The sequence below is a fragment of the Drosophila pseudoobscura genome, chromosome X (assembly GCF_009870125.1).
Source record: "Drosophila pseudoobscura strain MV-25-SWS-2005 chromosome X, UCI_Dpse_MV25, whole genome shotgun sequence".
Taxonomy (NCBI): Eukaryota; Metazoa; Arthropoda; class Insecta; order Diptera; family Drosophilidae; genus Drosophila; species Drosophila pseudoobscura.
Window position 1 is genome coordinate 67,488,496 of NC_046683.1, and position 22,600 is coordinate 67,511,095.

A 22,600-nucleotide genomic window follows, 5' to 3' on the forward strand; every position below is an offset into this window, starting at 1 on the left:
CGAATCGAACCGAATGAGGGGACCAGTTAGTGAATGATCGAGCCACTCAATCTCTCAGTCTTTATTGCCGGTCAGTCATTCGGTCGGTCGTTCGGCCGTTCGGTCGGTGCGTCAATCAATGGATTTATTCAGTTACAATCAACGTAAAGTATGAAGAGTATTATAATTTTGTGTTACACTAGAGTCACTTCCAACAACGCTGCTGTACGAGTACATGCTGTGCGTAACGTAACGTTCTTTTTGTATACTTACTGCAACAACAAAAATATATATATATATTTTATATGCCATTTATTGTATTTAAATTTTAATTCGAGAGGAGAGAAGAAAACCAATTTTTGTAAATCATTCCACAAATGTAAATCATTGTACACCACAAAGCAAATGCAATTTATATGTTAGCCAGCAGCAACAAAAATGCAGCAAACAGCAATCAACAATTGCAGTAACATCAATGTCTAAGATAAGTGTTGACAGCAGAATGAAAGAGAAAGAGAGAGAAAAACACCAACGAGAAGAAAGCGCAAGCATGTTATATATGTATATGAAATGAGTATATAAGACGTAGCCCCCCGATGTGAACTTATATACAGAAGGAGCATGAAAACACCACTTACACTTACGATGCTGAGGGAGTGGGTGTTCCAGGGGGGTGGAATGATATAAGAAAAGAAAGACGATTAAAAAACAGCCGTGCATTAACAACAAGATTTATAAATGTACATATATGCAAGTTATGCTTAAAAGTTATGAGAGCAAAAGTGAAGAAAGCTGTGATAAAAACAAGAAGGCAAACAAGAAGAACACACAAACACTAAAAACAACAACTATTTCAACAACAACAACAACAGACAAAAACAAGAACAATTATAACAACAACAAAAGAACAAGAAAAAGCCAATGCGAAACATGTGCGACCAACAAAAGAATGTTAACAACTTTTCCAAACAAAATAAAAATAAAAAGAGAGTTAAGAACAACAAGAAAACGACGATGAAGATAATGATGTTGATAAGAAGGACCGTTAGGAATGAGGCCCGATGATATAATATTTAGCAGATCGACACCGATCGAGTAGTACGATAGTTAGGCTTAGCAGGAAGACGATTGTAAAGCAGAGGCAGCCAGCGTGCAAAGTAAAACGAATTCGTTTAATTATATTAAATCTGTTTTATCCAGAGAAATGGAAACCAATGTTAAATTACATTAAAATTTAGCGAATACTCACACAAAAACCAATAAAAATATGCACATAGATCGGCTTTAAATAAACGGGTAAAAACATTTTATTTGAAAACTGATTTGCCATGTATGATTTCTGAAAAAGATTTTATTAAAGCTTAAAAAACAAAAACAAAAAATGGCTAGCAACAGTTTTTGTGGCATATGCAAATATATCATTAACATTAAGACAGCAAAAAATTATAAACCAATTACGTAGCAAGCAAAATGCATTCACTTAAAAAATCAATAAAAAAAAAGTTAAACAAAATTAAAATGCAAATATAATTCATTTCGAATGCTGTTAGGAAGTTAGGAAGGTAGCAATTCCTTTAGCTTCTGTTACACAACCAAAACATCAACTCACACATATACACACAGTCGCATTCATTTCCGCACCCACAAACACATAAACCTGGAGGACTTCCGCTTGACGCAGATGCTTTCGCTCCGCCGCCTGCGCTGCTCTTCGTGGGCGAGAGCTTTTCTCAGTCCTTGAACTTTTGACCTTGTTTTTGGTAGGTGCCGCCTTCAGCTTTATCGCGGTCCAAGGACCGATTATGTAAGTGGTTGCACGTTATGCAACATGGCAACGGAGGCTGGCCCAGTGGCTGACAAACTGCAGCAATTAGATAATTATGATACGCGTCATTCTCTGGAAGAATTAAGATAGTTGAGTCTTCAATCAGATAGTGCTGTTAAATGAATGAATAGCGCTGTCTCCGAATGGCTTATCTGTCTTATCTGGACAAGAGACAACCGGCGAAAGGCGTCAACAGACAGATAATACTAGGAAATGAGATAGTTCTGGTAGGGGATCAAACCGGTGACGGGATCCGTAACCAACAGCCCTGCAGTCAGCTGTAATAATACCCGTGCAATTGTCTCGCCCAAGTTAACTATAAATAAATATTACGTTTATTGATTTATGCAGCCTTTTCGTCCAGTTTTAGTCTTAACTCCATTATTGATACACATAGTCGGGCCATAACGTAATCGCATGAGTAATGAACCAATATCGAGAGTACTCGTACTGTAGCACGCAAATAGCACCTTTTCTTTCTGGGGGTTTGGGGGCTTAGGGGCTTAAGGGGGCAATCTCAAGAGAAAAGCTTCGCGAAATGCAGCTAGGAATCGGTGGAAACATTGGCGTCGGCGCTCTCGGCCATGCTCTCTCTTTCTCTCTATCTCTCTGTAGCTCTCCGGCCATGTTCTCTCTCTTCGCCGGCGTAGTCATAGTCATCGTAGTCGTCGTCGCCGCGAGTCGAACAGTTGATTTTTGCACAGAGCAGAGCCCGACAGTCGAAAAAAAATTAAAGAAACATTCAACAGAACAGCAAGCAGCAAGAGGCCAGGCCGCAAGAAGAAACATTTGCAATTTAGTTAAATGAAATTTTAATAAAATTAGCAAAAAAAATTTACACTGCGTTGGAACAGTCTTTGAAGTGGCATTTAAACTAAACAGCTCCACTCCTTTTGATGCGAGCCAAGGAACCCAGACGAACCCCCAGTTAACATAGCTTAGAGACGATTTTTCCAACTGTTTTACAAGTCCTCCATTTATCCACCCATCCGGCAGGCGCAAAAGGTGAGTGGACCCAAAAGGGGCCTCCGTTAACACCCCCACTCCCCCCTCCCCTTCTTCCTCAAAAAATATGGTGTGTCTCTCTCGTCTCTCACGGACTGTGACATAACTGTCCGTGTGTGTGCGCGTGTGCCTTAGTGTGTCACTCTCAAATTGCTCATACGTCGCGTATGCCTTGAAAGAAAACAAACAGAGACCGCTGTTGCTATTGCTGCTGCTGTCATAATTTCCAGACCAAACATTCGGCACGAATAAATCTGATGAGTAAACAAAATCCCTACAGGTCTTATCCGCAATAATTGATCGATGAGATGGTGGCAAGCCCTATATTTAGACGTTTGCTTCGCGTTTGTGTGGCGCCATTCAGATTCATAGTGCTCTTTAGCCGCATTGATATCGGATTCGGATCCCCAAATGGACGGTCCAATGCCTGGCTGCCTGCCCAGAAGTTGCGCCATTCACGGCGCTCTGCGAATGCATTTTGAGCGTTCAGCGCGGTTCAACAAGTCAATTTGCAATCGTAGGGGTACTCTCGCAGCCGTTCCGGCTTTTTTCTATAAATAAACCTTGAATAATGCCGGCATATTTTCCCTCATGTCTTGCTGTGAGCTCCGTGAGCTCTTTGGTGCCTCTGTAAATACTCTTTTATCTGCGTCTCGAGAATTAATTTAAGCGCGCTGTCTCTCCGCTGCTGCTGCTACTGTTGCCACTGTCTCTGCTGCTGTTGATTGACTTTTTGCAACACTCATCGGCTACGTCATTTGTTGCGATTTCGAGGTCATTCAACATCATCATTATAAGCAGTAGCAGAAGCAGCAACAGCAGCAATTCAGTGTCAGCCCAACAAGTGCATGTTGTGGAATTTGCCATTTACAGCCGAAACAATCCCAATTAATTAGCAGTAAAATCGTACATATATACGAATGAATACATATTCATCAAGCTGAGTTTTCACTCCAATTGCAATTTTCATCTATTTTCAGCTAATAAAAATGTTCGCTTTGTGGTATTTAACATTTGCTGTCGATGAAATCCGGTAAGTATCCGTTCGGTGGGGGGGGTTTGACAAGGACTGGACTGGCTATTCAATTCAAATTATTGTTGTGTTGCCTGCTTTTCGGGTCAAATGTAAAGTTCGTGTAGTATGACACATGTACTTTGACATTATTTCTACATTGCAGGTTGAGGTGTTCGCTTGTTGTATACCCTCTTCTATAGGCCATTCAAAATTATGACTAACTTTTCCGTTGCACTAGAACTTTTTATAAGTAGTTGATGCTCTTCTCGAGTTTCGCTCTGCCTAGAAGGATATAAGTAAATAAATAAATATAAAAGCCCGCCCACCGCTGGCGTAGAGTGTACCGTTTATTCACTCCATAAGTCACTCAGATAACTGCTATCGCAGTGGTTTCCTCCACGTTATAATAGATTTTCGCAAAAACTGCAAAACTCCCACAATCTAATCATCTCGGAAACAATCTATATACAATCTAAGCCCCAATCTCCACTCTCTCTTTCCGCACATGTGGTGGGATCGCTGTATATGGATGGGAGGTGCTAACTGGCGATCTACGAGTATAGTTTCCCTGCATTTAGCAACAAAGTTACTCAATCACTCACTCACCCCTCACCGTACACACAGTCACATGATGGATCTGTCTCGACTTCAAAAGTCAGCAGCAGCAACCGGCTTTTGTTGGTTGGCTCTAATCTCATCGTGATAAGTGCAATCAGCGCCAGCGACCCACAAACACACTCTCACACTAGCCTATGCGAACCAGAATTCGCAATTTTGGCAAACAAAACGACCAGCGGTTGTTATCTGCCGGCAATTAGCGTAATAATGAAAGTGATAATTTAAGTTTGGCACGGTATTAGTTTGGCAAAACTGAAACGCCGGCCGGGCTGTGTATTTTTGCCTGACTTTTTTTTACTTATCTATTGGCCGCACGAGTTCTGCGTTTTCTTCCGCCCGTTTGGCCTACGTGACAGTAGAAATGCTTACTATTCCGAAGGGGAGGAGTACGAAAGAAATTTAAACACAGAATCTGTAAATCGTTGCATTGGAATTTGAATTTAAGTTTCATCCTTCGATGACTTGGAATATCGATTACATAGATTCCGGGAATTCAAACTTTGCAAGTGAAACCCTATAAGCTAATTTTCGATTATATGTCAACATATTAATGATAGGGAGAATAAAGGGGAGCTCCCTTAAGAGCTATAATAAATATTTGAAAGCTATAATATACTTTCAATTATAGATAATTCTTCATAATTCTGAAAAAGTGTCAGTCCGACTCTGGTCACACCGCTTGTTTTTCTTCGTCCCTTTTGCTCTTTGTATTTGACCTTCGCTAAAACCTTTTTTTAGACAAAATCTAACAAAAGCAAGAGTTTAAAATAAGCCAGTCAATTGGAAAGTAAATCCATTAATCGTATAAAAATATGTGGGTATGGCTAAATGTTCTATATAGGTAGTAATATTCGTCACACTGATTGTTTTTCTTCGTCCCTTTTGCACTCTGTATTTGACCTTCGCTAAAACCTTTTTTTAGACAAAATCTAACAAAAGCAAGAGTTTAAAATAAGCCAGTCAATTGGAAAGTAGGTCCATTAATCGTATAAAAATATGTGGGCATAGCTAAATGTTCTATATAGCTAGTAATATTCGACGGAAGATCAAAAAGGAGTATATATTTGTGAATATCCGGTTGACAACAATGATTCCCGGTAACACTAATTTGCATACCCTAGGGAAGGATGTTATAGGATTGAGAAAATGTTTGTTTTGTCCCAGGCTCCGTAGGTATCAGGATCGAGATAAATATATACAAGATACTAATAATACACATGAATATGTCTAAAGCGTATCAATTTGAGAAAAGGTCTTAATAAATTTTGTTTGATCTCCATATTAAATTACGAAATAGGGTGTACAAATGTTTATACACGCATCATGTCTTCAAATGCCAGCAACATTGCGACTGTTTTTTGTTGAACTATTTCGTTTAAACCTTGTTTTAGTCAAAAAACCAATAAAAGCAAGGACTAAAAACTAGCCAATCTTGAAGAAAATTTATTCATCAACGGCCTAAAATTATGTAGGCAAAACTAAGGGTTTTAGTTAGGTAGAATTATTCAACGGAATCTCCAAATTGAGCAATTGGAACGACTATCCTCTTTCGTTCTTTGTTTTGACCTACATATGTCGCTAAAGCCTTATTTTTACCATTTTCCCTAAAGCCTTTTTTTTTCGCAAAATCCATTAAAAGCAAGTAGAACAAGGTTAAGTTGAAAATTGATTCAGAATTTTCGGAAAAAACCAAGCGTTTATTGTCAACTAATTCACAATTAATTTCATTTTTATTTGATTGCATTGTCTAAAGTCGAAGGTGAGTCGAATAGTAGTCGAAAAATGGGTAAAAGTTGCAAAAATGCGACGTTGAGAGTGGTTACTATGCTTTTTTCATCGCAAATAGGCTGTAGGCTGTATTTTCGCAGAAAAGAAGTGCAAAAAGTGTATAAAGTAAACTATTAACTTAAAATTGTGGGCAGTGCCTGAAGTTAGAAACGATTCGATTTGCAATGCAATGTATTAGAAAAGGCGTATTGGCAATTCGTGCCATGCTTGGGTGCTCCGTGCAGCGTCCTCCGTACATTCGAGAACATTCTGTGGAAGAAAAAAGTCATTGGGAAAGGAGATAAAAGAAATTGTGGCGTGGCTTTATGTTATTTGAGTTACATTTTAAGTTCTTTAATTGATTTTGTTTGTTAATTTATATTTTCTTTTTGATTTTGTTTATTTTGTAGCAAGCGTTTGGCTTGGTTATTTAGTTCCAACAAGCCTGCAACGCCCGCGTTAGACAACAAGCCAGCGAATCCAGCTCCTGCGCCCGCACCAGCACCAGCTAAGCAACCCGCACCAGCCCCGAAGCCAGAAGCAGTACCTGCTCCAAAATCAGATCCACCGAAACCTGCGGTGCCTGTTGTTACCAAACCGACAACGGTCTCAGCTCCTGCTCCAGCGCCTGCGCCGGCTCCTGTTCCCCCTAAGGTAGCGCCACCTGCTCCCAAACCAGAACTCACTCCTGCTCCAGTACCAGTGGTTGCCCCTGCTACAGTAGTACCTCCACCAAGTACTCCACCAAAGACAGCTGACAAGATGCCTATCCCGTTGCCAAAATCCTTGACCAACACCAATGGAAATGCCACTAATGGCAACCAAATGGGCGACGGCCTGGACAAGAAGCTGTTCGATGCCGAGCAGCCAGCAATCAAGATTCCCCAGGAGCTAAAAGACGCTAGCAATGACTTCATCAAGGGCGAGTCGAACGCCTTCATCCAGTCGATTAAGGAGGCGCAAAAGGCTGGCGAGCGGTAAGCGGACCCCTGCACACTTGGCTGCACTTATTTTTGTAGACTTTTAAGTTGTTAAATTTGATATTTTTTGTGTAAGGGGCCATTTCCGCATCTCTGACTCGAAGCAAGGCGAGCCGAGGCGAGTTCAATGCACCCTGGTGACTTCTGCTGGCGAAAATAGTTGCCATGTGGAGGCCGAGCCGCTGGCGACACGAGGCCCGGCACCCAAGTCCCCGTTGATTCGTTGCCATGCCCACATGCAGCAGCATCAGCAGAAATGTTGGATCATGATGATGATAGCATGGCGGTGGCGATGGCGATGGGGGGACCACAATTTGCCTGGTGTTATTTTTATCTTATGTTCTGTGCTTGGGCGGACAGCTCACATGGCGGCCGTCCGTCAGCTCCGTTCTCCTGCAGTTGGGCTCTGTTGCAAGTGCAAGTTTCAGTTTATTTATGAACTCTGCCCGGCCATCTGTTCTTTTTCCAATTCCTCTAATTGCACGAAATTGATTTCCCATTAATATTAATCTACCAAGCGTTTTGCGACTCAGCCACAGCCACGGCCGAAATGTGAAGCCTTGGGGCACGCAAACCACTTGCCTTGTCCTTCCCAGGTGTTCAAGGATGTGGCCACTGGCCAGGCGCTGAGTGCTTTATTGCTGGCCCCCACGAATCAGATTTTTAGCTTTTTGGCTAGCTGCCCACTCCTCGAATGCAAAATGAAATGGAAATTGAAATGATGTGCCGCTGTCGGGCCATTATGAGACCTGTCATCCGTCGGCAGTCTCCTCCGTTGTGCGTCGCCGACGTCGTCGTCGTCAGGTCACATGATCTCCCCCATGCAGAGGTTATTTTTATTTGGAAACGCAGTCGCAGCGCTGCTATGGCCCGACAATTTGTATGTTTTATTGTTTTTGTGCAGCAAATTGGCTATGCAGTTGCAGTGGCAATGCCAGTTGTCTCCTGGTGCTACAACTGACGCGGGGAGCCTATTTTTAGGTGCCTTTAGAGCCACAGAACCCACGTCAGGCCTCATGTCTTTGGGGCACTCTTTCATAATAACCATTTCCCGATGGGCAGAGGTCTTAATTTTTGCCGGTCCTCACTTAGGTGTCTCATTTGATCTTCCCATATCCCTACCCTACCTTGTATAACTGAATGGATGGATAGATATACATACATACATATGTCCATATGTATATGCATACCTAAATGTAGTGTACATACACACTACATACGCAATGTACGGATAAATAGTGTGTGTTCGTTCAGTTGGCTCGCGTCTATGCAGAAAAAAATGGATTTTGGCAAACGTCGCTTTTGATCTGTTGGCAACATATTGTTTAACAAACAAAAGACTAGAAAAAATACATATGTAGATTACTGTTTCGAATACATACATGCAGCTTTGTATGATCTGTTGCAATCCATGGTTAATTAGTCATTGCTCCCCATGCCTAACACGTCGTAAAAGCCAAAAAAATGTTCCATTATAACAATAATTTCACTGCTAATTGACCTGGAATGAGTGGGGTTTGGGGGCGGGGAAGGAACTCGTGCTTGGCTAGCCTCAAATTGATCTAATTAATAATACAATATTTAAAATGGTTTACTCGTTTTTTTGGCACTCGTTTTTCGCAGACCTCCCAATTAGCAATCTATTCTAGATTGACGGAATTGCCTGGCCTGGCCTCCAACATTGCTACCGCAATCAGTCAGTGACTAAGTGCCTCTAACACTGCGGACCGCAATGAGAGTGTTATGCAAGTTTTTCCCGCATCGTGTGTGGATAAAGATACGATTGCGATTACATTTAATACATGGAATAGAAGCCCCTCTGGCTTTTTAAATAAGCTCTCGCTATCTCGCTCGGTCTCTCTGTGGTGGCTGAATCAAGCGCGGCTTCCTCTCAAAGCAGACGCTTGTTACATGAATTTCCCCAGTTCAAAATGTGTGTGAGTCGAGTATATATGTATGTATATAATGTATTTATTATATATGTGCATAGTATGCAAGCACACACATGCTAAGTGCTTTCTCAACTGTGTGTCAACAATAACGAAAATGTTGCCATTGTATTGTATCTAAAGCTTGTTTCGCGAGCATTCCAAGGTCGCTCCCCATGTATTTAGTATAGGTTTCGCTTTCCTCCTGCACTTGTTAGAAGGGTATTACTCCTGCTGTTTTGTTGTTGCACGGGAAATCCTATCCACAAGTCACTGAGTCCCCAAAGAAGGCGGCGGCTGCAGGCTGAAAAAGCTCATGGTTGGGATGAGCGCATTTACGTAATTTCAGCGCCACTCGAAAGCCGCGTCGCACCGAAAATGAAAACGAAAAGTAAATTGAAAATGCGAAAGCGTGCCCCCAACCAGTGGGATCGATGACAGTTCTGGATTATATAAGTATCCTGCGGCGGTGGCCAGCCTTTTAATATGTATCAAACGTTAATCTCAGCATATATGTATATGGTATTTCTTTGAATATCTTTGGATATTTATTATTTGATTGTTGAAACGGTCATTGAAAATACTCGAACGTTGTGTACATATGTATGTACATATGTTTTTAATGGCTGCCTGTGGAGAATGGAAAGGAAAATTCGTGTGCCGCGCGGGAAAGAAAATGTTGTGTGTGTTTTTTGAAAACAGCACATTAGTGTGGTGGAGGAGGATAGAGATCGTATAGATCGTCCGATGTTTGCTGCGCATTGCATAAATTTTCGTTGGCAACTGTTCAAATATTTTCCCTCAGTTTTTCATTTAGTAACAAATGAATATGTTCGATGTTCTGTTGGGGCTCCCTCACACCTAGATACATGCATATAACTAGATATATACGTATATGTACCCGCGTCTATGTTGTGGAGGCATTCAATATCAAGTTCAAGACTTTTGTTAGAGATCGTGTAAGCGATTATACATTTACCATCTATCTGATTTGTTTATTTGTTTCACTTCTAAGTCAGAATATCATTGTTCTTTTCGTATTATTAAAGGGTATAGATCGTATGTATGTACGAAGGCGAATTTTTAATATAACTATGGCTTGCTTACCCCTTGGTCTTACCCCAATCTTTTCTATAAATTTCTTTACATTTTATCGTGATATTTTCAAGAATTTTTCATTTTCATATAGCGCGGTATTAGTGCCAAAATTTATGGCTACGTCCATGGTTTGTTTTTGCCTTAGATCATGACAACCACAGCGACACGATATGCATATATATATATATATATATATATATATATACATACATACATACATCCATACATACATACATACATATGTATACATGTATGTACTGTATTACCGAAGCTGTTTATTGGGGAATATTAGGCCCCATCTGGTCGAATAATAAGCTCCCTCCGATGGTCCGCTTTAACTGTTTATTCAGCATTTCAGGAATTTTTGAGTGGGGCTTGGCTTTGTTGAATCATCCCAAATTTTGCCAGTTCTTGGATGGGAAGAGAGTAGAGTAGAGCTAATTTGTGCCACTTACTCGTACTCATACCTTTATTAATTTCATCGCGGGGGCTTCGCTCGAAGCGATGTCGTCTGCTGCTCATAATTAAGCATTGAAAACTATTTGCATTCGTATGGGTGTGGTGTGTATCTAACACACCCACCAATTGACGACGCTGCAGCGGTGGCAGGCAGAGTTATTCAAGCACACAGATACAGATACAGCCTGCCTGCAGGCTCGCTCTTGTGGCCTCTCGCTCCTACACCCGGAATGAAGCAATGCAATGCAGTTTTCTAGCTGTTTGCGCTGCCAGCACTTTCCTTTTCTTTGCCAGCGACAGCGGTCCCGTCCCTCTATGTATGGATGTGTGCGTGCGTGTGGCTGAAGAGCTTTTATTGCCTGTGTTTGTGTGTGTGTTGTTGCTGTCGCCCTCTTTGGCAAAACGAAAGCTTTACTTTTTCTGCTTCTATGTCATACGTCACGTCCTACGTCAATGGGGAGCTGGGGCTGCCACTACACACACACACACGCAGGTGAGGCAGAGCGGTAAGCTGCCACTACACACAGATACGGTGGCAGAGCGGCAGCAGAAGCAGCAGAGGCACGCCAGGAGGCAAGCAGGCTTCCAACACTCGCACAACCACACCACTGCACCACTGGCCGTAGCTTTTTCTCTCTGTGTCTCTGCTGTGCTGCTTGGCGTTCGTCTGTGTGTGTGCTTTGGTGTGGTTTGAAAGTGAAAGAAGAAGGGAGCGCTGCTGTCGTCGCTCTGCCAGCGCTGGCCCCAACGTTGCTGCCTCACTGAGTACGAACTGACTGCAATCCGTTGAGTCAAAGAACAGAATAATTCTGATCATTGTATCGTTGGACGTTGAATTCTACGGTTGCAAAGGTGAGCCGTTCTCCAACCAAAAAATATATTGCAAATCAAGTGAAAATATACTAAAGATACTAAAGATAATACTTAGTGATTTTATCTAGAGTTAAATATTTAAGTTTTGTGGCATCTAAAAGATTATTTTCTGCCTAACAATCTGTTTAATCAACTTCAACAATTCTTTTGGTTTTTGTGAGTGGAGAGTGCATCCTGTTTGTGTGTGTTTATTTTTATTTTCTTGGCTTGGTGCTGTTTTGCTGTTACCATCCAAGAAGTAACATGCATTTTTTTGTATTTTTTTTTTTAAATATATACCGAGAAGATCAGCCGCTGAGTCACCTGAATACCCAATACTGAATGCATTTTTTGCAATACGTGCAATCCCAAAAGCCAAATGACAGAAAACCGGTTACCGGCAAAGCTCAAGTTTATACCGAGTATTTAGTTACGTCGTTATGCAGTTTTCAGATATTTTTTTGTTCGTGTTTTTTTGCCAAGTAGTTTTGCCAAACTAGTTTGGCCCTGTCATGGTCTGGCAAACGTGCTACCCGCCCTGGTTGTCTGCCTGTTCGTTTGTCTGTTTGTCCGTTGTGCAATTTTTGCGGCCAAATGCCAATGAACGGCGTACCGGACTGTACCGCAGAATGCAGTTTAAGGTCGGTCGTTCATTGGCTTGCACAAGAAAGTATCATTATTGCAACGTTCTATGTTATATGCCAATTCAATACCGATAAGATATTGTGGGCTTGTTAACGTGCTGTTCTCACACGTCTAATAGATAAGAGAAGAGGCGACGGCAGCGACGACGGCGGCGAAAGAGAACCACTTCCAGTTAGTACTTTGCTGGCTTCGTGCCCTGAACTTGCCCTCCCCCGCCGTGGGCTATAATAAGAATTGTTCGTTTTGAGCAATAAAATAGTCACTTTCACGGTCAATGCCAGGCGATTGCATAATCAAAATGTATAGCTTATCGTCTTCTAGATATTGTATCTGCCAATTTTTGCACAATTTACAGTATAATGCTGGGCTGACCGAAATCAAATCACAGGAATGCCGAAGCGCGAGGCAGCAAATTTTCGATTATATAATCCTGCCAAGCATTGGCTGCCTACAGTTTGATGGGGACTGAGCGTGCGGGCGGTTAGCCAAATTTAGTGCCTGAACCAACAGCGGGAGCAGCCGTTTCGGGCTCGAGTTGATATATTGCCGGCTGCTAAAAATACAACCCCGCCAAAGCAAATAAGCTAAACAAAAGCACTAACATAGCCACAGATACGTATACGCATACGCATTTCCCTATACCAGATAGATAGGGTAGTACAATATGGTGGGTTCTGGGGAGATGCAAGAGACAGCATACCATAGACACACCATACTATACCATACCTGAGAGCCATAGTTTCACAAAAATTCCAAAGGTATAGGCTATGGCACACACACATCAGCTGACACGGGAATGGGAATTGGGCAATTCTACTCACTAGTGAATTTTATTTAACAAACAAATAGCGTATAACATTTGTTGTACGAATTGCTTCTCTGGTACTGGCACATGGCTGTTAATTATTCAATTGAGATCCATTTAAGTGAAATGAATAGAAATGGAAAATGCTGGAAAAGACAGCGTCAAATGTATATGTGTATGTAGAAGAGGAACACGATTAACTTTTCAAACATTGGGAAAAACAATTTCCACCCCTCTAGCCTAGATAGTTACCAGGCTAACGCTTCTCGTTGTATTCGATGGCTAAACAAAAGGCTTTATATTGCACTATTATATAATGAAAGCTGGGGTTGGGTTTCGGTTCAGTTCGGTTCGGTTCTTTTTTGCACAGACAGGAAATGGCGACAGCCAATCAATTCCACCGAAATACGATTTCTGCCTAATTTTTTCTCAGAATTTATTTGACAGAAAATAAATAAATATTTGGACTGGGCTAGAATTTCAGACAAATATCGAATAAACAAATCAAATTGCTGAAAAGCTGTCGGCGGTGGTGGGAAGAGAAAGGAATTCAGCATTTTCGAAGCGACTGTAGCTGAGCGAAAGCTCAACGGCAGAGACGGAAAAGAGAGAACTTTTGAAATTTTCAAACTTTACAGGATTTACCTGCAATCAAAAAATCAGATAAAGCTTTTGGAAAAGCTCATAGAAAATCAGTTAAAAGCTTTATGTTTTACATAGTGGTTAGAGCTACATGCAAATGTAAAATACATGTAGAATTGATTTGTAGAAACAGAGTCGTGTAGTGACAGTCCTGCTCTTTCATTTTCTATAAAGATCACCCTTATTTCCCGGAATATCTAGTACTAGTACAGCATGCATATATAGCGTCAGCCCCTTGCTGACTGTTGTATAGCTTAATGAAATGTCGTCCAACTCTCGCTGATTGTCTTCCCAGACAGCAGACAAATTTAAATCAACGACATCCGGGTAATGAGTGAGAAATGCCAGGAAAATATTTTGCGCCACTTGCTGCTCTGCAAAATAAAAAAAAAAAATATGCAAAAGAATATGTATTTCATTTGATGTTTATATCTTTAATTTTTACACACCTAAGAAGTTTCTATATATGGTATATGTATATACATATATATGTATGTGTGTGTGCGCCTTCCTAATTGAGTGTGAGATGCTTTGACGTTTTGCCAAAAGAATTTTAATTAAATTACGAGCCATGGCAGCAGGCAAAGAGAACTAAATAAAGATGAGATCCCAAAATTACTTGGAAATGCGGGCGACCAGCGGCAGGCCTCAATCAATGCTCACGCCCCTAAATACCTACCCCTATACGTTCCCCCATATTTTAATAAGAGCTTTATGTTGAAATGCTGCTGGCTGGCACGGGTATGGGCCAGTCTCAACTTGTATTAATGTCTGGCCCAGTAGGGGCCCAATTCATGGATGGTAATGAATGTGTGAACAATGTAGGCTGTCTGTCCCGCCTGTCTTATTAAAAGCTTGACCAGTTTTGGGCTGTCTGCAGAGTCAGCCGCCAATTCCTTGTTGCAATCGTTTACGTATTCGGACTAAAGCGACGACAACGCTTGCGATGTCCAATTTCCCGAAATAAATTTCGAATTATTTTCGTGCACTTTGCCAATTTCTTTGTGCAATCGACTGGCCAGGCCAGGCCAGGCCAGGCCAATGGTTTATGCAATTAACAAAGGAAGGCAAACTATTTCAGCGATTTCTCGGGTGAACGAACCACCAGAGTGGCCATAAACATATACTGCCCATTGCACTGGCTAAACGGCTGCCTGCCAATTTCGGTTTATTCGATTGTTTTTGGCATCGATTCTTTCGGAGGCAACTTTTACCATAACTTATTTTGTAGTTTCTTGGCCAGCCAAAAGACCGCCTTGTGGCTGGAAGACTGTTTGCTCACATCTCACGCTATCTAATCGGCGGGATGGCTGCTCCTCTGCTTCCTCTGATCGTGTCCCAGACGGAGAGACAGCTGCAGCCCTGATTGCCATTTGAAAGTGCCTAAGCTTATCAGGGCCAAAAGCTTATCTTGGCCAACAACAAGCTCACTCTCTCTCTCTCTCACTTGATCTCATTCAACTCTCTTTTTATTGGGGCTCTACCTATCTGTGGCACTCTCTGTGTTACTCTTTTTCCAGCTCTGACGGAGTCGCATTCAGTAATTTTCAGTGCCAGTCATTCGCGAATTGTTGTTAAGCCTTGACGGTTGCAAAAATCACAAAAACTAGAGAAGTCGCGCCGATTGCGTGATACCATTATAAAGCATAAAGGCTCTAATTTCTCCTAATTCAAAGTTGGTGACGCGTGTGTGATTAAAGAGCGAGAGCTTCCCTGTGACACTAATGACAATAATAGGGGTTTGATAGGCTGAGCTGCTCTGCACAGACTTTCATTCTGCCACTGATCTGATCCGATCCGATTCGATCCTGCTTGCTTGCTTCCTTCGGGGGTTGCCTGCTGCATATCCTTGTGACCCCTTCGGTGGTGGTGGTTGTGGTTGTGTACTTCATCGTTACGGCGGTTGCATAACGAAATCTGTATTTTAATTTGATTTGCTTGTCATTGAAGGACCTGCCTTTCCAGTGGGGTTTTTCCTTCGGTTGTCCCCCCACTTTATGTGTATGTGTGTGCTCCAGTTTCATCAAGTCAATCTTTCATTGACTATCGGGCAGGGCACTCGAGTTAATTGATAAGTTCCAAACGCCTCTAAGTCAGCTGCCATTTATGGCCATTATTATTATCTTTCGAGATTTTAGCACTCGTAGAACTCGTATTCGTATTTGTACACCCTATAACCAGTCCCCAGTGCGTTGCAATTAGCGAAGCTCCTCCACTATCTTTAGAGGGCATTAACAAGCCTAAGTTTACTCATTCAAAGTGGAGGGCCGACAGTACAAACTCGTATGACTCCCGAATGGTAGGTGGCCCGTAAGTTTCCACAATCAATAACGGCTGCACAGACAGAGCAGAGCAGAGGGAGGAGGAGAAGGCTTAGAGGTGGGGCTGAGTTGGCAAAGTGTTTTCCATTTCAAATCAATATTTACAAAAGCACCAGACGGACGAATGGCAACTGGAGATGGAAAGAAAACTGATCGATCGTTGGCGATTACTCACCCTGGAGAAGGAATGACTGTTATTGACTTTGCCACTGACTGACTCCCTGTCTGGCCGTGTAATTGAAGCTGCAAATGAAATTAGCCAAAACAAAACAAAAGTCTGAAATAAGAGGTGTCCGACAAAGGCCGGGTCTGGGGCTGGGGCTGGGGCATGGGATGTGGTTCGCGCAAAGTAAATGAAATTTTTCACGAACTAATGTGCACTCGTCATGCAATGTCTCTGGTGGCAGCCGGTTTCATTGAACTGAACTGGATCCATTCATCCTATGCCCCCTTCCCGACTTGGATCAGCCAGCGGCCAGGACTCTACTGGAAGTACTGACAGGACCGAACCTCCTTTCACATAACTCACAATGGATTATTTAAAGCCTTGAGTACACGCTTTACCCTGGTCCTGGGAAACCCGCAAGCTGGCTTTAATTTCGATTTACCGAGTAATTGATTTTTTTTTTCTCACTTGAGCCGGCAAAGAAATGGAGGATGGAATGGGATGGGATGATTGTCTCGTTCATGTCATTACCAGAAGCACATTTCACACTCTAGCACGACACTTGAAGTTGACTTGACCGAACATCCCTGTCGCCGTCTCCTTTTTTGTGTGTGCTGCTCCTGCTTCTGTCCCTGATCCGGCTCTATGCTCAACAATTCGCAGCTGCCTACTGCGTCGCGTGCTATAAATTTTATTGATTCACTCGAACGAGGCAACGGGTTGGATCTGGTCGTGGTGGGTCTGAGTGGGGTGCGCCCAACGCATCATATAAATATATCCTTCCGCATTATGTAGCCGCTCATCCGGCAACAGTTTGGGCCGGCGCCTGCGGGTAGGCAATGCTGCTGCTGCTGCAACCCTCGACCTCTCGGACCAACCCTCTCACAGCTAAAATAAAGAAATTGAGAATTTTCGGCAAATACAGCGATGCCTCGCGCTCGCTCTCTCTTGCTCTCTCTGTCTCTGTTGCTGTTTCTCTCTGCTGAATCCTCTCGTGTTACAAATGCCGACTGTCGGCTATGTCCGGGGCCCATGGATGCGTCAGCTCTCAGTTCCTTTCGATTTGCCGATTGAGTTCGTTCGTCCATGTCCAAGTTCTCGTAGTCCTTGTAGCCCTCGTTCTCGTTTGTCGAGCAAAACGCGCGCGCTAAACATTGTGCAGACAGCCCACGAAAGAGTAGCAGTGGCAGAGCAGAGCAGAGCAGCTCTGTACCAATGCCAGTACCAGTAGTAGTCAGCCAACCAAGCAGCAGTCAGCAAGTCCTTTGCTCCCTTCGAAAACGTTGCGTAGTGTTTGTTTAGTGTAGTATACTTTTGGGCGCGGCAGCTGAAAGCCTGAAAGAGAGTTCGCAGAAAAAAGAAATAAATCCGAAAAACCGAACTAAAATATTAATATTTCTAAAATTGTTGCGTCCGTTATTTTGATACCAACGAAGCAGACCACCAAAAACACCGAAAATCATTGAAAGTCGAAAAGCAATACCCATTAAACATTAAGTCAAGCGGCGTGTCTGTGTATCTTTTTTTTTGTCTGTGGGTTTAAGCGTGATCCGAAGGGAGATAAAGATACAGATAGATCTATATACTATAGTAGAGCTATAGCTACATTGTGATTTCATTTTACCTGCAAAAGCAAAAGCATAAAAAAAGAAGATTAAGTGGGAATCCTCCCCAATTTTTATACACACCAACAAAAACACCAACTTTGTGACCAAGCAAACGCCAAATTTTTAAACGTTTTTGAAACTTTACAACCAATCTACAACACACACAAAAACACCTACTACAAAATGGGTCTGTGTGCCTCCAAGGATAAGAAGGAGAAGGTGATCGAGGGCGATGTAGCCAACGGAGGAGAGCCCAATGGAACCGCAGCCACAGCTGCTGCTGTTGCTGGAGAAGATGGGTGTGTACATACTAGTAGGGTCTAGTGGTCTTGGTCTTGAGCTAGGCCTAGGGCTTCCCTTTTGGCCTAGGTCCTAGACGATGGGCGGGCATTGTGTCTGTATCCCTGGATCTGACGTCATGTGTGTGTGTCGTCGTCCCCGTCGCAGGACGGGGAGGTATCGGGGGGACTGCGTGAAGTTTTCTGTGAAAAGCCCCCAAAAATAAAATGCCATACAAAAGTTATTATTGCCCTGAACTTTGGCTGAACCTCTAGTTCGGGCTCTGGCTCTGACTGGGGGCCAGTTCGTCGCCATGTTGCTGTAGTGCGCATGGCAGAGTCAGAGCCGAGGCGTGTACATTGATATAGTGTGCCGTCGTTTGCATATTCAGCGGCAGCCGGCAAAAATGTTTTAGTCAGCCACCACCAAAAGCAGGACACCCGCCAGAGAGAAGAGGCGACACAGAGGAGCAGACAGCAACCACCGTGTACAAGGCAGCAACCGTACAATCGTACACAAGGGGCGTACGTATGGATCAGGGGTGATGTGATGGGTGATGGGATGGGTGGTGGTAATCGGTAAGAGGTGAGGGGTGTATGGTGTATTGTGTATTGTGTGGCAGTCGCGTGCCGGCGGGACAAAGTCGAGAGTGAGCACATGGCCATAACCCCAAAACTAATTGCGGGGACAAACAAAAAGGAATTGAGGAAATGCGGGGACGTGTTGCCGTCTTTTAGGCGCCACAAACACACGGAATAACAACTTAATGGGAATCTCATATTATTTAGTGCCATATACTGCCACGCCCTAAACTAACTGTGTCCGTGTTTTTTATCCACTTGCAGCAAACAAGACACCATGGTTGACGCTGCTGTTCTCGCTAAACTGGAAGAGGGCTTTGCCAAGCTGGCCGCCTCCGACTCGAAATCGCTGTTGAAGAAGTACCTGACCAAGGAGGTCTTCGACAACTTGAAGAACAAGGTGACCCCCACCTTCAAGTCGACTCTTCTGGATGTGATCCAGTCCGGTCTGGAGAACCACGACTCCGGCGTCGGCATCTATGCCCCCGATGCTGAGTCGTACACAGTGTTCGCCGATCTGTTCGATCCCATCATTGAGGACTACCATGGTGGCTTCAAGAAGACCGACAAGCACCCGGCCTCGAACTTCGGTGATGTCAAGAGCTTCGGCAACGTGGACCCAACCAACGAGTATGTGATCTCTACTCGCGTCCGTTGCGGTCGCTCCATGCAGGGTTATCCTTTCAACCCCTGCTTGACCGAGGCCCAGTACAAGGAGATGGAGGGCAAGGTCAGCACCACCCTGTCCGGTCTGGATGGTGAGCTGAAGGGCAAGTTCTACCCCCTGACTGGCATGGAGAAGGGCGTGCAGCAGCAGCTCATCGATGATCACTTCTTGTTCAAGGAGGGCGATCGATTCCTCCAGGCTGCCAACGCTTGCCGTTACTGGCCCAGCGGCCGTGGCATCTACCACAACGATGCCAAGACCTTCCTGGTCTGGTGCAATGAGGAGGATCATCTCCGCATCATCTCCATGCAGCAGGGTGGTGATCTGGGCCAGATTTACACTCGCCTGGTCACTGCCGTCAACGAGATCGAGAAGCGTGTGCCCTTCAGCCACGATGATCGTCTTGGTTTCTTGACCTTCTGCCCCACCAACTTGGGCACCACCATCCGTGCATCCGTGCACATCAAGGTCCCTAAATTGGCCTCTAACAAGGCCAAGCTCGAGGAAGTTGCCGCCAAGTACAACCTTCAGGTGCGCGGCACACGTGGCGAGCACACCGAAGCAGAGGGCGGTGTATATGACATCTCCAACAAGCGTCGCATGGGTCTTACCGAATACGATGCCGTCAAAGAGATGTACGATGGCATCACCGAGCTGATCAAGCTTGAGAAGAGCTTGTAAATTGTTAACAGCAAACCACCAAGCAACGTTCTCCCCGGCTCTGCACGTGCAACACCATCGCCTCGCCTCCAGTCAGGGAACGAAACAATAAAAACAAACACAAAAACAAGAAGAACAACAACAGAAACACGTAGAAATCTTCAGCTCGTCCGCCTTGTCGCTTTTGGGCGGTGCGGGCTGCCAATCAATCTAGTTTGTAGTGATTGTGGAGCAGCTGTCTGTCATAGTCCTGGCGTCTTTCGGCATTTTCGTATACTTTGAGAGATCCGTTCTACAACAACATGCAGTCCTTGCAACACTACCACCCACAACAACAGCAACACCAGAAACAACAATGGAGAACTATTTGACAAGAAAAAAACATTTGCTTAATTCAAAACAAAAGAATGTGTAACATTTTGACACTCGTGTCAAACAAAAAAAAAAAAACAAAAACTTTAAATACTTTTATTTTAAGTCTTAAGTTTATAAAAGAATTAAAATTATTAAAAAAATAAAAAAAAAATAAACCAACCATTAAGTGTCTTGACTGACGATAAAATGACTCAAAAGTGTAAGTATTCTTGGCATTTTAAATGCATTTATTTACAGTATCCAAATTCTAATCGAAGATGTAGACTGTAGGCTGCTACTACTTGCACACCTTGTTCTCGGCATCGATCAGGGCGCGAATGCCATCGTACATCTCTTTGACGGCCTCGTACTCGGTGAGACCCATCCGTCGTTTATTGGAGATATCGTGGACCCCGCCCTTGGCCTCGGTGTGCTCGCCGCTAGTGCCTCGCACCTGCAGATTGTATTTGGTGGCCAGCTTTTGCATCTCCTCTGGATTCGCCGTCAGATTGGGCAGCTTGATGTGAACGGACGCGCGGATTGTTGTGCCCAGATTTGTAGGGCAGAAGGTTAGATAGCCAAGACGCTGGTCGCGGCTGAACTGCAGATACTTGCCCAGGGCCTCGACGCCGCCGAGCATGCGATCGTACACCTTGCCCAAATCCCCGCCCTTCTCCATGGAGATGATGCGGATGTGGTCCTCTTCGTTAACCCATACTAGGAAATTGCGCGCCTCGTTGAAGTAAATGCCTCGCCCGATGGGCCAAAAGCGCGAGGCACCAGCCGTCTCCAGGAACCGGTCGCCCTCCTTGAACAGGAAGTGCTCGTCGATCAGTTTCTGCTGTACGGATTTCTCCATACCGCAGAGCGGTAGGTAGCCACCTTTATATTGACCGCTCATCGTATTCAAAGCACCGGATATCATGCACTCCAGCTCCGCATACTCAAACTCGCTCAGGCAGGGATTGAAGGGGAAGTTTTTCACAGAACGTCCGCATCGGACACGCGTGGACACAATGTACTTGTTGTTGGGATCAAGATTAGCGAAATCCTTGCCCTGTCCGAAGCAGGACTCGGGGTGCTTGTCCGTTTTCTTGAAGCCACCATGGTAGTCCTCAATGATGGGATCGAACAGATCGGCGAACGTTTTGTACGCCTCTGCGTCGGGGGCGTAGATTCCCACGCCTGAGTCGTGGTTGCACAGCCCAGATTGAATGCAGTCCAGCAGCGAAGAATTGAAGGATGGTGTTGTCTTCTTTTTCAAGTTGTCAAAGATATCTTTTTTAAGGTGCTTTTTCAGCAACGATTTGGAATTGGAGGCAACCAGTTTCTTGTAGCCCTCTTCCAGCTGCGCCAATGCATTCGAGTCTACAGGCTTGCCTCCCCCTGTCTTGCTCGCATGTCGGCAAAACACTTTAAATGTCTCTAGGCGAAATGGTCGTAGTCGCAGCATTATTTTAAAGTTAACTGGAATTTTGAAATGAATTAAATTAAATAAATTTAAATTATATGTGAACAGCTGAATTTGATCGATATGGCAACGCCAACTACTGTTGCTGCACTCAAGCGCTCTATCGGCATAGTGTTGCACTACTGCTGCCGTCTCGTCTTATCTCGCTCCCTTCCGCCAGAGAGCGCACACCGTTTTTATAAATATTTTGACGATTTTCATTGGCTGAAAAAAAAACACATAAAAGTTTCCGTTACAAAAATCGATATTTTATTTTTTCACGATATTTCATGTTTAACTATACTAATGTATAGTGTGTGAGAGAGAGTGAGAGAGAATATGTAAGCGAGTGGTAGGCGTAACGTAGAATTTCATTTGTTTTTTATGGTTGTAAACATGATTCGATCTCATCCAGATTCGGCAATTTGTATGGAGTCGCAAACGCTTCATTCTGGGCGTTATACACATCCATATCCACCACAAATACCCTATATGTATACATTTATCCTAATACATATAAAATTGCGAAATCTTGTTTTCTCCTTTCATCTTCGACGGCTTCCTGTGATCGGAAGAAAACCCGTAATTTTATGGCGTCCTTATCAAGGATCAAGGACTAAGGATATTTTCTGGTGTCATGTTATATCTTATATCTTGTTTCTGTGCTATTTGGGGACCGATCTGGGCCACGTCATTTCGTGACCGTAAAAATATCCTGTATCGATTGTTATGCAGATTTTTTTAACTGGTTGCTTCACACACATCTGTGTTGGCGCAACTCCAAAATATCAAATTCAATTTATAAAAAGAATTGTTGGTAGCTATTAAAATATTTGTAGCTTCTCCTAACTGTTCGTTCCCACAATTTAATCAAATGTTTCAGACTGTTGCCTCGTA

The 22,600-nt window shown here is 43.5% G+C and overlaps 2 protein-coding genes and 1 long non-coding RNA gene across 6 annotated transcripts; 1 reads left to right on the top strand and 2 right to left on the bottom strand.

Moving 5' to 3' along the window:
- Positions 1-176: 176 nt before the first annotated feature.
- Positions 177-2,825, bottom strand: LOC26533550 (uncharacterized). The gene is made up of 2 exons (XR_001453058.2): positions 2,138-2,825; positions 177-1,876 (listed from the first exon to the last, which is right to left on the bottom strand). It is a non-coding gene; the product is annotated as an uncharacterized lncRNA (long non-coding RNA).
- A 964-nt stretch (positions 2,826-3,789) lies between these two features.
- Argk1 (Arginine kinase 1) lies at positions 3,790-20,349 on the top strand. 4 transcript variants are annotated; one of them, XM_001354126.4, is made up of 3 exons: positions 3,790-3,842; positions 6,620-7,186; positions 18,837-20,349. In XM_001354126.4, the coding sequence occupies exons 1-3, from the start codon at positions 3,799-3,801 to the stop codon at positions 19,918-19,920; spliced, it is 1,695 nt and encodes a 564-aa protein (XP_001354162.1). In that variant the 5' UTR covers positions 3,790-3,798; the 3' UTR covers positions 19,921-20,349. The 4 variants fall into 4 exon arrangements, with proteins under 4 accessions (XP_001354162.1, XP_015042520.1, XP_015042519.1 ...); XM_015187034.2 differs by lacking the exon at positions 6,620-7,186; XM_015187033.2 differs by lacking the exons at positions 3,790-3,842; positions 6,620-7,186 and adding an exon at positions 11,383-11,526.
- Positions 20,350-20,474: 125 nt separating this feature from the next.
- LOC4814024 (arginine kinase-like) lies at positions 20,475-21,826 on the bottom strand. The gene has a single exon (XM_001354125.4). The coding sequence runs from the start codon at positions 21,704-21,706 to the stop codon at positions 20,552-20,554; it is 1,155 nt and encodes a 384-aa protein (XP_001354161.2). The 5' UTR covers positions 21,707-21,826; the 3' UTR covers positions 20,475-20,551.
- Positions 21,827-22,600: the final 774 nt, after the last annotated feature.